Below are 13,793 nucleotides of genomic sequence, written 5' to 3' on the forward strand. Positions count from 1 at the left end.
GGAACCCCAGAAGATATGGCTCCCAGATGCTCTGTTAACCCAGAACTAAAACCAAGCCCGAAGCCAATTCTTCAGACAAAGATTAGACTGGACTATAAAACATAAAATGATACTTCTTAGTTCAAGTAGATACACGAGACTAAATGGGCAGCTCCTGTCCAGAGGTGGGATGAGAAGGCGGAAAGTGATAAGAGCTGGTTGAATGGACATGGGAAAGCTGGAGTAGAAAGGCGGAGTGTGTTGTCGCATTATAGGGATTGCAACTAGGGTCACATAACAATACGTGTATAAATTTTTGTATGAGAAATTAACTTGAGCTGTAAACTTCCACCTAAAGCACAATAAAAAAAGAGGTTTACTAAGTAATATGTATTATGTCATTTAAGCCTCATAACAACCACAAGAGGCAGATACTCATTTAACAGATAAGGAAATGAAGCATAGAGGGTTTTAGTTATTTGCCGTTAACATGGGGTTTTCGTCCAGTTTATTTGATTCTGGAATCTGCACTTTTAACCACTACTCTATATTGCCTCCTTATAACTTTTTTCAAAGTTGATCTTACGTTGGCTTCCAATTTCTAGTTTTTCTCTCTTTAGGACTAAACACAATGTGGAATTTCATCACTTTGAAGTTGCCACCTTGTTTCATCAGTGGTAACTTTTTTCTAAACTTACTCTGACAGTGAGGGTGGCACCTATGATGCTGGTGGTGTTGATGGAGAACTGCACCAGGCCATGTTCATCGGTGGTAGCATTGGCGTGATAGTCAGCTTCATTTGCTTGGATGAAGATGAGTTTATTTGGCATGGGGACACCTTTCCCATCCACTAGGCGCACCTGAAGATTTAAAGCTATGGATTAGTTATATGGATAATGCTCAATAGGGATCAAACACACTCATTTTACCACAAATGTTTATTGAGTGCTTCCTATGGGTCAGGCATGATGCCAGGCCTGACCCTGGAAGAAAACAAAGTCACTGGCATCATAGAGCTTACAGTCTAGTGAAAGACATAGATGCTAAAGAAGTAATGTATAATGCACACAGATACACACACATATAGTGGTTATTATCTATCATCTATTTAGTAACAATCAAACCTAAGAAGAAAAATAAAGCAGTGTAAAGGAATAGAGAGTGATGAGGATGATAATAAGTGTAACCTGACAAAATGTTCTGTGGTTATTTTGAAAATGCTGTGTATTATATATAATTCCTGTAGAGTCACAGAGCACAAGAGTCATATAGTAATGAAACTTTTAAACTCATTAGCGAAATGTATTTGAGCCCCAAATACACTTATTTTGTGGCAGACCATTAACTTCTGAGGGATTAGTGTTCTGAAATATAATAAATGCACAAGTAAACAATAGCTAATACAGTGTTCTGTGGGCTTCTCTAGTTGTTTTATATATGACAACTGCTTCTTGTTCTAGATTATCAATCTTTTGGAAGGCAGGTGGGTTTTATAAGGTACTTCCCATGTGAAAAATATAAAACTGAAAAGAGGCACTCAATATTAAATAAAGGCCTAATGCCAAATTACTACTAATATTGAACTCAGCAGATGAGTTGCTTGGTTCAGATTGTAAGAGATGGTGAATCTTTTTGTAACATAAACTACTTTTGGCAGAAGGAAGCACAATAAGCAGACTTGACTCAGTATTTATGATTGCTTAAAAAAGCCAGTGAACTGTAGGCTGCAGGTACAATGACAAGGATAGACACAATATTCTGGTTCTTCTTCTTGAGGTGAGAGTGTCTTACGACTAATAGGATAGTTACTTCCCATTGCCGTCGAGTTGATTCCAACTCATAGTTGACCCTATAGGACAGAGTAGAACTGCCCTATAGAGTTTCCAAGTAGCGCCTGGTGGTTTTGAACTGCCAACCTTTTGGTTAGCAGCCGTAGCACTTAACTACTACACCACCAGGGTTTCCGATAGTTACTTAGCAGTAATAAAATATTTTAAAAGGACAATATGCCCCTGAGAAATTAAAAATGGACTACACTTTCATTTTAGGGAGAAGCCAAAGTGTCTGAATACTTTTGCTGTCATAACACAATCAAAACACTCTAAAATGTACTCTATCACTCCTTTGACGAGACTAGCCCCTCCATCTTTTATACCCTCCATAACTGAATTACTGTAGTATTTCCATTAAGAACATTCTACACAGTAATTACATATTAAGGTACGCACAACTGCCATTTCAGAATTTTGGCCTCAGATCCATTTGTACATCTGCTTTTAATAGAAAAATCACAATAGAAGACGTTTTGTAGATCCACGAGAAAATCTAAAATTATTAAATCTGGGAACCTTAAAAAGTGGTATTTTATTCCTGTGTTTACAGTTTTTAAAAAATATACTTGTTATTATAGAGAAAATAATGCAAATATTATATCCACGAATGAAACACTAGGTATAGTAGAGCCTTTAATGCTTAAAAATAAAAATTAAAGTCACCTACCCATCCATTTCCATACAAAGTTAGTGTTATGGATTGGATTGTGCCCCCTCAAAATATGTATTGTAAACCCTAACCACTATACCTGTGGTTATAATCCCAATTGGGAATGGGTTTTCTTTGTTATGTTCATGAGATGGTATTAGTATAAGGTTGGGTATGTCTTAAGCCAATTGCTTTTTTGAGATATAAAAAGAGAAGATTAGGCACAGAAGAAGCAAGCAGAGATGGGGGAAGATAGATGCCATACCACATGAAGATTGTCAAAGAACCGAGGAATAGAAGCTGTAAAAACACAAGGACCTTCCCCTAGAGTGGACAGAGAGAGCCTTCCCCTAGAGTGGATAGCCTTTCCCTTGAGCTGGAGCCTTGAATTCGGACTTCTAGCCTCTAAACTGTGAGAAAATAAATTTCTGTTCGTTAAAGCTACCCACTTGTGACATTTCTGTTATAGCAGCACTAGATAACTAAGACAGTGTTAGAAAGATAATGTGAATGGCAACCATGAATTTTGTTATTTTAAGAGAAAATGTCATAACAATTGAGACTGCCTGGTAAACCATGAAAAGGAGATTGAGTGACATCGTACAATACTGTTCCAAAAGTAAAAACCAAACCAAACAAAAACCTAATTTTCATGGTACTTTAGAATGATTTTATAGATTTCATATACAAATTTACAGAGGAATGACCTATTTTTGTGTGGTTTTATATCTTTACTTATATTAATCAACAGATGACATTAACCAGCCATGAGTTTAGCAGAATATGTTCAGCTTATTAGGTTATAGCACACAGTTTGATCTGTGAACTGTAAAGTACTCTACCTGTCCAAAAAAGGGGATCCCTTTTCTAAAGTTTGTATCCACTTTCACAAATGAGAGTTTGGTTATGGTTCTTGTAATATCACTGGACCCAGTTCCAGTTAATTCCACCTCTAAAAAAAAGAAGAAGAAATAAAAAGGTCTTTTTGGGAAAGGTGATCTCCATGAATCTCCTATACTACATTCTCTCTTTCAAATCACAATTTGGCAAAGGAAATAAATGTCCATTGTTTTTCTCCCATACCTATGTGCTACACAAACCTGTTCCTTCTTCTTGGATCTTGGCCTCCAAATGAAGTCTCATTTCATACTCTTGCCTCTTCATCTGGAAAATCTTGGTACTCACTTGCTGAGAGAAGCAGCCATGGCTGTTTAGCTGAGTAGTAAAATACAAAAAAACTATCATATTATAATGGACATATAAGTGGTGGTGTTTTTCTTTTTTGGCAACATTAAAAAAACCAGTTACCACTGAGTCAACTCCCACTCATGGTGACCCCATGTGTGTCAGAGTAGAACTATGCTCCATGAAGTTTTCAATGGCCGTTTTTTTTCGGAAGTAGATCACCAGGCCTTTCTTTCAAGGGCACCTCTGGGTGGACTCGAACTTCCCACCTTTTGGTTAGTAGTCAAGTTCGTTTGTAACCATTTGTGCCACCCAGGAACTCCTCGACAACATTACCTAGGGCTTGTCTATGATGAGGGCACAAAAAAAAATTCTCCAAGGACTAATTATTGTTTCATTTCACAACAATATCTGGCTTACAATTGTATTCCTCAATATCTGAAGTTTCCTAGAATGAATGAGACAGAAATGCCTCAAAAAATATTTGGATAAGCTTACTGTAGCAGGCAGCTAACTCTTCACCAAAGTCTGGCTCTCCTTCCCGCAGAATACACCTATGTCTGGGGAATGGCTGCCCATCGAAGGACTCTTTTCTAGCTCTTTGGCATCTGGATGGGGCCAGGTGACAGGTTCTTGCTCATAGAAAGACAGCAGAACTGACACCCTCCCAGCCAAGGTGGTTAAGAGTTGTATGTTTCTTCTCCTTCCTTCATAGAAGTGGGCACCCAAGAGCCTTTGGGCATCAAATATTGGAGATGGTTGAATTGCCATCATTTTGGGTGCTTGGCTGACCAAGAACAACAACAATTAATTACTTATTTCTTGTAATTGGATAATTATTGTGCTAAGTCACTGATTAAAAAAAAAATCACAATAGCTAGCATAGAATTCTCTTTCAGATTATTCTCTTCCTGAGTTCCATGTTGCAACTCACTGCTTGTTAACAATTCTCTATTGTTAGCCCCTAGAACGAACAGTTTTCCACCTACCTGCCGAATGAATTTCTCACAGATTGCCTCCGACTCTTCACCAAAGCAGTTAGAAGGGTTACTATACTTTCTGCATATGCTCACAGTTACAGTTCCAGGGACGGGCTTCCCATAGGTGTATCTGTCATGAGGACATTGCCAAATAAACCAAGGCAGACACTGAACATCCCCCTTTCCTACGTATTTATATTTCCTTTATACCTACAGTATATTCACTCTCTGTACTTCCCTATAATCTCTGCAGTGTTGAGGGCTCACACAGCAATGAGGGCACAGTGAACTGAGTAAAGACCCTTCTCTTTTAGAACTCTCCAGTGCAAAGTGCTGAAATTTACTACATTCTTCTTTTATCATGCCTTTTTACTTAAATTTTTTTTTCTTTTCAACTTCATCTTTAAAAATATTTTTATTATTTTATTATTGCAGTAGCTAAATCATTATTAAGAGGAAAAACAAAACAAACAAAAAATAACATCAAAAAAATAAAAAGAAGAAGCTAACACCCTCAGTTCTACCTAGGAATACAAATTATTGATACTATGGTGTCTCTCCTTCCATCGACCTCTCCCCAAGAGTAGCCATCTCTATCTTCATACAGTTTTACTTGTTTACTTTTTACAAAAATGGGATTGTGCCATACACATGTCATTGATGATTGCTGTGTTTTCAAGAATGTTTGTTTTCTTCCCTATTTTAAAGGTCCTCTGTGTCTCTATTTGCAAAAGCATTGGCTCACCAGTTACATGGGCTGATAAACTTGGTGGCCATTACTCTGAGGCAGCACTAGGGTAGGAGACCAGCTGAATAGCTAGGTGTCCTACATATCTGGTCTTTAAGTAGGAATGGCTTCTTCATCCTGCTCATTCTTTCTGCTAGTGCTACTGCTGGGCTGCTGGGGATGAGAGCATAAGATCTGGAAACATGAGTTTTCAAGGTTGGAAAGGACCATACTGAGAGATAATCTCAGTCTCCAGAGCAAAAATGGCACTGCAGAGAGGTATGTGGCATGCCTTAGGTAGATATATGAGTAGATGAGATTTGGATTATATACCGATCTCTACAAATTCTGAATCCAGTGCTAGGTCAGGTAAATTGATCTGTTTTATGACTGAATTCCCTCTACAACCATGTGTTAATTATCTGCCTAAATATGTCAATTATTTCTGGTGAAAGGAAAGTCACTACCCTTCAACACTGTCCCATTTTTTGGTGCAGCCAGCTTTGTCACTTTCAGAATGCATCCTAACAGCATATCCTTTCTAGGAACAGTTTCTCACCTCATGATAGTAATGTTAGTAAGGACGTGAAAGAAAATAAGAAAGAAAAATAGAAATGCAACAGAAGAAGGAAGTTCTGGAGGTGGGGGTGCTCACAAATACTTTAAGTATTTGTGCTGTCACTGCTGTAAGAGAAACCAACCAAAATATCCCAGATGATGAATCTCCTTTAAATAATTACCCCTAAAAGGTTTAAAAACAACAAAAACCAATCAACTTACAAGCCACACACTGACACATTTATCTCTTCTTCCAAGATAGTGATTATCTTTGGCATTGTTACTTTCACTTCAAACTTGGGAAGCACTGTTGATGGAGATAAAGGAATTTGGTGATTGGCTTTGAACTTCTGGAAAATTAATATTTTCAAGTTCTCTGTAACAATTCCCTAATGATATTTTCGGGCTCTGAAAAGGCAGCTCTACTTTCCACTGTATCCACCTTATTTTCTAATGGAGATTCTGGTTGAAGGACTATGACAGATTACTGTAACCTTAAGAATTATGGACAACATCACTAAAATGAGGATGTTTACATTTTTTTGGAGATTAAAAATTGTTACAAAAATTAACCAAGCTATACATGAAGTCCTGTTCACAAAACATCAATGGTCCTTGTTGGTTCTACTTCAAATCCTCTATCGCACATGGGAAATGGAAGGACTCCAAATGAGCTCAAATTCTAGATCCTAGAAGTTTAAATACAAACAAAACATGTTGCCCAATTTCCCATAATCCATACCAAATTCTTCCACCGTGAAGGGGTGCTGTATTCTTTTGCCTGATTCCTTCTGTATCACCAGATTGTAGGAGCCGAGAACAGGCTCTGATGAGAGTGGGAAAGACAACTGCTTGAGGCCAGTCTCTAACTGGAGATTCCGCCACTGTGTGATGCGATTTTGTTTGGGGTCCTATGGATAAATTAAATATATTTTATAAAATGGCCTGCGAGCATTAGAGACAATAAAAGGAATCTACGAAAACTCCTATGTTATTCACAAAGAGGACAAAGGGTGTGGTGGTGGGTGCTAGGGAGGGAGAAGAGTTATAATCACTAAGCCCTACGTGAGACTTTGAAGGCTTCTCCCTTAGAGAAGTTTCTGGGATATTGGATGAACCTCTCAGATAAGAATATTTTCTTAAATTTATTGCTTTCTTTTAAATTATGAAATGTTTCATGCTGCTTACCTGAAGGTACACTAGTGGAATCTGAAAGACAAAGAAAGGAGTTTAGAACTATTCTCAAATATTCTCAATTCGGACTTATAAGCAAAACAGCTTTAATGTAGAATAAATCTATCTGTAGTAAAACACAGAAAGACTCTAGGTTAAATTTTTCAGAACTTTTAATTAATCCATATCGAGCAATTAATAAATAATGTTAAGAATTTACTAAGCCATCAGAAACAAATATATACGTGCACAGTCATTCATTGGGAATGGAATTTACTAACACTACACAAGTGCTTATAGCATCTCAGTGAAGAACATTCCTTTGCTATGCAATTTACAGATTGAGAGATAAATATTAACTGAACTATAAGTAACCATGATCAGATCCAATTATTAATATGGACCACAGAATTCTTAGATAGTTCAAGAATGAGGAGGGATGGGAATAGCTCCTCTATCAGTGTTGATTCATTTTTTAAAACAATATTTATTAAGTGCTTATCATGTGCTGTTATTCTACATACTGGGAATACAGCACTGCACAAAAGAACAAAATATCTGCTCTAGCGGAGCTTATATTTTAATAGGGATGGACACAGAAGAAAAAACACAAATATACCTATGCCCTTATCTATATCTGGAGTCCCTGAGTGGTGCAAATGGTTAAGCCCTTGGTTGCTAACCAAAACGTAGGTGGTTCGAGTCCACCCAGAGGCACTTCAGAAGAAAGGTCTGGTGATCTACTTCCAAAAAATCAGTCATTGAAAACCCTATGGAGCAGAATTCTGCTCTGACACACACGGGATCACCAGGAGTTGGAACAGACTTCACGGCAGCTAGTTAGGATATCTATCTCTATATCAGATGGTGGTAAGTGTCATGAAGGAAAATAAAGCCAATTTAAGTGGCTAGAGTGTTGGATGAGGTGTTTGACTTTAGACAGAGGAGTGAAAGTAGAAGTAGGAAGAACAGATTCAAGGTTATCGCAATAGTCTTGTTTAGAGATGATGTTGGCTAGGACTAAATTGTAGCAATTGAGATGATAAGAAGTAGTCTGGATATATTTCTAGCCAACAGGCTTTTTCTAATGAAGTGGATGTGAGTGTGAGAAAAGAGAAGAAGCAAGAATCATGCCATAAGATTTTGCTTCAGGATCCAGAAGAAAAGAATTCCTTCTTGTTGAGATAAGAAAGCATGGTAAAGGAGCAGATTTGGGAGGGAAAAATTAAGACTTGGGTTTAATGTCTGCATTACAATAGAAAGAGTTGTTTATCATAAATATGAAGTGTTAGTCTTGAGGAACAAACATTGGTTATCCTCATCTCACTTCATGGAGGTTTTGGTAGGTGTGTTTAGAAAAAGTCTAAATCTTTGAGAAGTTATTTGAACAAAAGTGCCTTGATAGGTTAGCTGGGTCTGTTATTTAATATGCTGTTGTTAGGTGCTGTCGAGACAATTTTGACTTATCGTGACTCCATGTGATAGAGTAGAACTGCCCCCATAGGGTTTTCATGGCTGTAATCTTTTACAGAAGCAGATCGCCAGGTCTTTCTCCGATGGAGCTGCTAGTTGGGTTTGAACCACCAACCTTTTGGTTAGCAGCCCAGCGCTTAATCCCTGTGCCACCAGGGCTCCGATTGTATATACTTCTAATTTGCCTAATTGAAAACTATCTAAAGAGTAAGTTTAATTGCGTGACAACCGAGTAACCAGTATTAAGATCACTCATTGTCATCGAGTCAATTTCGACTCATAGCAACCCTGTAAGGACAGAGTAGAATTGCCCCAAAGTGTTTCTAAGGTTGTAAATCCTTACGGAAGCAGACTGCCACATCTTTCTCCTGTGAAGTGGCTGGTGAGTTTGAATCACTGACCTTTTGGTCAGCAACCGAGTGCTTTAAACATGGCACCATTTTAGGGCTCCTGGTATCAAGATACAAAGCATTAATTCCTTTCTTGATCCTGGATAATTTTTACATGAGGGTCTTGTGCTATTGTGATGCCAAAAATTACTGTCAGTGATACCAGATTCTTTTCCTGTTCCTTCCCACAGTGCCAAAAACAGGCTCTCAGCCTGTTTATACAGATAATAATGATTTTATGTAGATAATAGGAGACTCACCAATTCATTCAGGGGGTGAAAATTTTCATCCAATGAGACCACACGAAACTTCACTAAAACAGAAATATTTTCCATGAGAACCAGAAACCGTAAACCAGGCCTATAGGCCAGTGAGACAAGATATTAACACACCAGAATTACAGGAACTTTGGTCGGGAATTATGCAGATAAGGAAGATTTTTTTCTTTTTGAAATTGTCCTGACTATAGGCCTCTTCATACCTGTCTGCCCTGGTTTGTAGATGGGTTTGTCTGTCTGGACAAAGACCAAACTCTCTTCATTTTTAACCACCACTGTGGTCCTCTTCTTGAACTCTTGGGTTGATCCTTTCACTTGGACAGAGAGGAACATTACCTCTTCATTGGCTGGAGATCTTGGGACCTAAAATGTGAGACAGATCCTGAGAACCCATTCAGCCTCCCAAGTCTCCTTTCCCATTTCCTACTCCACTTCTTCCTTAAGATCTTACCCCTTTTTACTTAACTTTTCTCCCTTGTTCTCACCAGGGAAAGCTGGCATGGACATGACTTAATTCTCCCATTTTACAGTGGAGAACAGAACATAAGGTGGAGGGAAATGCATTAGTAAGAAAGGCTATAAATCAGAATCACATCTCCATATAGCTCAACCAATACAGTATTGATTAAATTTTACACTGAAATTTACCAAGTTGATGTGACATGCTAAAAGGGCAGGGCAGATGTATATTTTAAGACTATGGGAAAGAAAATTACAATATTTTGTTGGAGCGAGGCTGTAAGCATCCCACGTGGGCAACTCTGAAACAATATTGACATTTGCTCAGGGTAATTTCTACAATTTTCACTCTTAGAAAGAATGTTGGGTCGTGTATTCTTATCAACTCACACTGGTGACTCATGTTGAGCCTTGGCCTAATTTGCTTTATTAATGATTTTTCCATTTTGCTTTTAAGTCACATTCTATCTTTGTCTAACACATACTGGTTTTTGTTGTTTTTTTGTAAATAGGATTTTTGATTACTAAGTTGATTTTTTGTTGTTCTAATCTTTTTTTTTTTTTTTTTTTTGCTGTGCAATACATAGGGGAAAGAAAAGGTAATGACAGAAACATCAACAAAAATTTTGTGAGCTGTAGATTTGGGATATGTACTTTAAGGCTAGAGTTGTTTTTATGCTTCTTATAAAATGGCGACTATTGTGAAACTTTAGAGAATCAGACTCAAGCCTTTTGTTTTTTACCTAAAACATCCAAGTTTACAAAACGTCATATATTGACTGTGTTAAGCCATGTATGTAAAATTCTATACAGCTATCTCTACATGTATGTAGGCTCAGAGTTAAACTGATTTTTATTATGCCTGTAAATATTTCTGCCTCCCACGGTTGGAAATTCATGCGTTATTCCTTAATTACTACACTTACTAGGTTCCTTCCTGAAGTCCTTATCTGCCTCTCAAAGCCTTTCCTTGACTGAACACTAGATCCCTAAGGCCCTGACTGACTAGAGCCGAGTATATTAAGTCAAACAGCAGTACTCACAGTGAAGGAGACACAGTGGAATGAGTCCTTCTCCACTGTGAGTTCAGTAAAGAGGGTCCTGTTTTCCCTGACAGACTCTAAGGAAGCGCTCACAGTCACGGTCTCATTCAGGTGGCTCAGAAGGAGGCAGCCATTCTCAGGGGTCTCAGTGTGGAGCAGGGATGGGACCAGCACCATATACTGCCTGGGAAGGTGGTGGGGGGAGAGTTCAGTTAGAGGAGAGACACTATTATCAACAGCACTGTTTTCCCTAAGGATCTGTGGTGGTGCAGTGGTTAAGAGCTTGGTTGCTAACCAAAAGGTCAGCAGTTCAAATCTACCAGCTGCTCCTTGGAAACACTCTGGGGCAGTTCTACTCTGTCCTAATAGACTCTATGGTGACAGATGTTGTTTTTTTTGTTTTACATAACAATTACTGTCACCATCATTAGTTTTGCATCAAGATGAATATGAAATTTATCTCTTCTGTTGAATGGCATGAATGAGAATGCTTTCCCCTTTCCATCAGCACTGCCATGCAGTGAACATTTCAGTTGAGGTGGGCTTTAAAAACATTAAATGCCACACTTTAAGGAACCCTAATATGTAAGCATCTGAATTCAAATTTTAAATGTCAGTTATGTATAATCTGTTACAAATTGATTTTACATTAGGATTGCTCTAAAATGAAAGCTCTCGGGTGTGTGGACACTACAAAACCAATCAATCTACAGAATTTTCATTAAACATACATACATATATATATATATACACAGATATCTTGACATATATTAAGGTATATATTTATATATATAATATGTAAATGATCTATATCTGACAAGCTTGTGAGAATGATATGGCAAGTATTTCCTTCCATTTTATAGATAAAGAGTCTGAGGCTCAAACAGAGTCAGTCATTAGTTTAAAGTCTCAGTTGTGGTAAACAACCTATTAAGTCTTAATGTGTTACCTAACCACCGATGTTTGCATTTAAATATTTTCCTTTCATTTCCTGGCTAGACAATGGCTTCCCCCAAAGAATGGTCCTCTAGTGATTGAAGTTTGGATCTTAGTAACTCATGAACAAGGCAGAAGCTTTACCAATACCCTCATGGATAACGTAAGACTGACCCTGTAGTTTTCAAACATTCTTGCTTACAGAACTCCTAAAATAATTTTTGGGCATTGTGCACTCCTTTCATCTTTTCAAGTAAACATCAATTTTGTAATCACAGGTTTAAATAATAGCAAAAGGTATTATTTCTTATGACATTTAAATTAAAACTATTACTATTTTATAAGATTCTCATGGAATCTTAAATACCATAGTGATAAGATGCCTGATGTAATCTATTTTAAAAATATATTAAAAAGCCTTTTTTTTAATGCTTGGAAATGTAACTTCTTTCCCTTTTTTCCTCCTTGAACTTAAATTTCCATGCCATTTAGCACACAGAACTTTATCTTAAGAGTTTTATGCTTCAAAATACTTTATGAGTCACTCTTACTTCTTTGTTAGCAAGTGTATAACATACACACATAGTAGGTATATACATTTAACTTTTAGTTTTCTTTTAAATTTAATGTGACTATAACATTTTAAATGTTAAAAGTTTTCTTCAGAATTATTTTTAAAAGTCTTACTAGTAAACAACTGATCAAAACAAAATATATTACGAATTCTGATTCATCCTTACCTGATATAATAAAGATGTACTTTTGAAGTACATCTTTAAATGATAATGATAAGCTGATTTTTCCCCAATTTATATATTCATAAATTGAATATTTCTTATTGCAAGAATGAGACAAAGTCTAACATTAATTCTGTTCCTAATTTTGGCTGGTGTACATGTAACTACTGAGAAAAATTGTTCGCAGAAATAAGTAAATAAATGAGAGGTAACACAGTTATATCATTGTTGTTCACATCTTGCAAACTCCTTGTGTATTACATGCTGAAAATCACCCAGTGCCTCATTATTAAGAATTATTTTTAATCATCTGTGAGGCGATTTCTTTAAATTTGTTGAAACAAAGAATTTGTCACCACCTGACCTGAAAAAGGATTTTCTTCCCTGTCATTAGAATCCTTCACTCTCCCAATATCAACATCAGTATTTCAAATTGTTCCTTATTTGGCATGCTAGAGGTTTTTATACCCCGGGGCAATGCTCCATAGTTTAAGATCTGACAGAGGGAGAGGCTTGTCTTTCATGAAGTGGAAGATGGACAATTAAGAAAGGGGAAGTAAGAAAGGGTAAACAGCATAGTCTTAAGCACATCAACATGAATCATATATATATGAGGATCTGGAAATTGATTCCTTTAAAAGTATCAATTTCCGATGCATCTTAAAAAGGAATTTAGAGGAAATTTAGAGATTCAGAGGTCCAGAAAGTCGAAGGGAAACGGTTAAGAATAAGAGAAGAATGAATAAATCAGTTCCAAAACCTTATGGTTGGAAGAGACGTTAGAGAAAAGAAAGTGGCAGTTTCATAGAAAAGACGAATGATAGGAAAATCTGAAATAAGGAAAAAGACTTAAAATTCAAGCTCTGCGTGGAACTCACGGGTTGCCAGAGACTGTGGGCGGGAGGACTAGGAGAAGGAGAACAAGACTCGGATGAAGAAGTTTGTTCTTCGCCATGCTGCAGGGAGAAGGGACCCGAGGAGACCAGATTGTTTTGTACCCTACTGCTTGCACTCGGTCTGGTCCCAAAAGCGCATCGGAGCAACTGCGCTTTATGCTGCAATCTCTGTGCAAACAGGAAGTTCCACCCACACAAGGTCTCTAAACAAAGTTGAGGTCTCTAAGCATTTTCTGAAAGGGTCATTGCTCTCAGTGACCGCCTAATTACAGTCAAGGTTAATTCCTGGCAGGCTAAATAGAATTCCTGGAGGGATAAAACCCACATTCCTGTTAGCACTCACTGTCTCTGGATTTTACTGCAAAGCAGCTAAATCAGAACTTTTCAAACCCTTCCCTCCCCACCTCCTCCCAGTGCCTTTTACGGTTCTATTCACATCTCTTGCACACATAGCTGGCAATGGAGGCTGCAATTTAAGTGACACTGGGCAGGCTCAAAA

General features: G+C 37.5%; 1 protein-coding gene across 1 annotated transcript in view; it reads right to left on the bottom strand.

Annotated features, from left to right (window-relative positions):
* LOC101349238 (alpha-2-macroglobulin) overlaps positions 1–13,386 on the bottom strand; it is a 48,388-nt gene extending 35,002 nt beyond the window's left edge. Inside the window, exons 1-11 of the mRNA XM_023741481.1 lie at positions 13,277–13,386; positions 10,726–10,909; positions 9,427–9,586; positions 9,206–9,258; positions 7,099–7,119; positions 6,653–6,821; positions 6,133–6,217; positions 4,635–4,755; positions 3,561–3,675; positions 3,303–3,412; positions 678–839 (exon numbers count right to left, since the gene is read on the bottom strand). Of these exons, the coding sequence (XP_023597249.1) occupies positions 678–839; positions 3,303–3,412; positions 3,561–3,675; positions 4,635–4,755; positions 6,133–6,217; positions 6,653–6,821; positions 7,099–7,119; positions 9,206–9,258; positions 9,427–9,586; positions 10,726–10,909; positions 13,277–13,353 (1,257 nt within the window). The 5' untranslated portion in view covers positions 13,354–13,386. The remainder of the gene's footprint in view (positions 1–677; positions 840–3,302; positions 3,413–3,560; positions 3,676–4,634; positions 4,756–6,132; positions 6,218–6,652; positions 6,822–7,098; positions 7,120–9,205; positions 9,259–9,426; positions 9,587–10,725; positions 10,910–13,276) is intronic.
* Between the last annotated feature and the right edge of the window lie 407 nt (positions 13,387–13,793).

This window comes from Trichechus manatus, unplaced genomic scaffold, assembly GCF_000243295.1.
Source record: "Trichechus manatus latirostris isolate Lorelei unplaced genomic scaffold, TriManLat1.0 scaffold00182, whole genome shotgun sequence".
Taxonomy (NCBI): domain Eukaryota; kingdom Metazoa; phylum Chordata; class Mammalia; order Sirenia; family Trichechidae; genus Trichechus; species Trichechus manatus.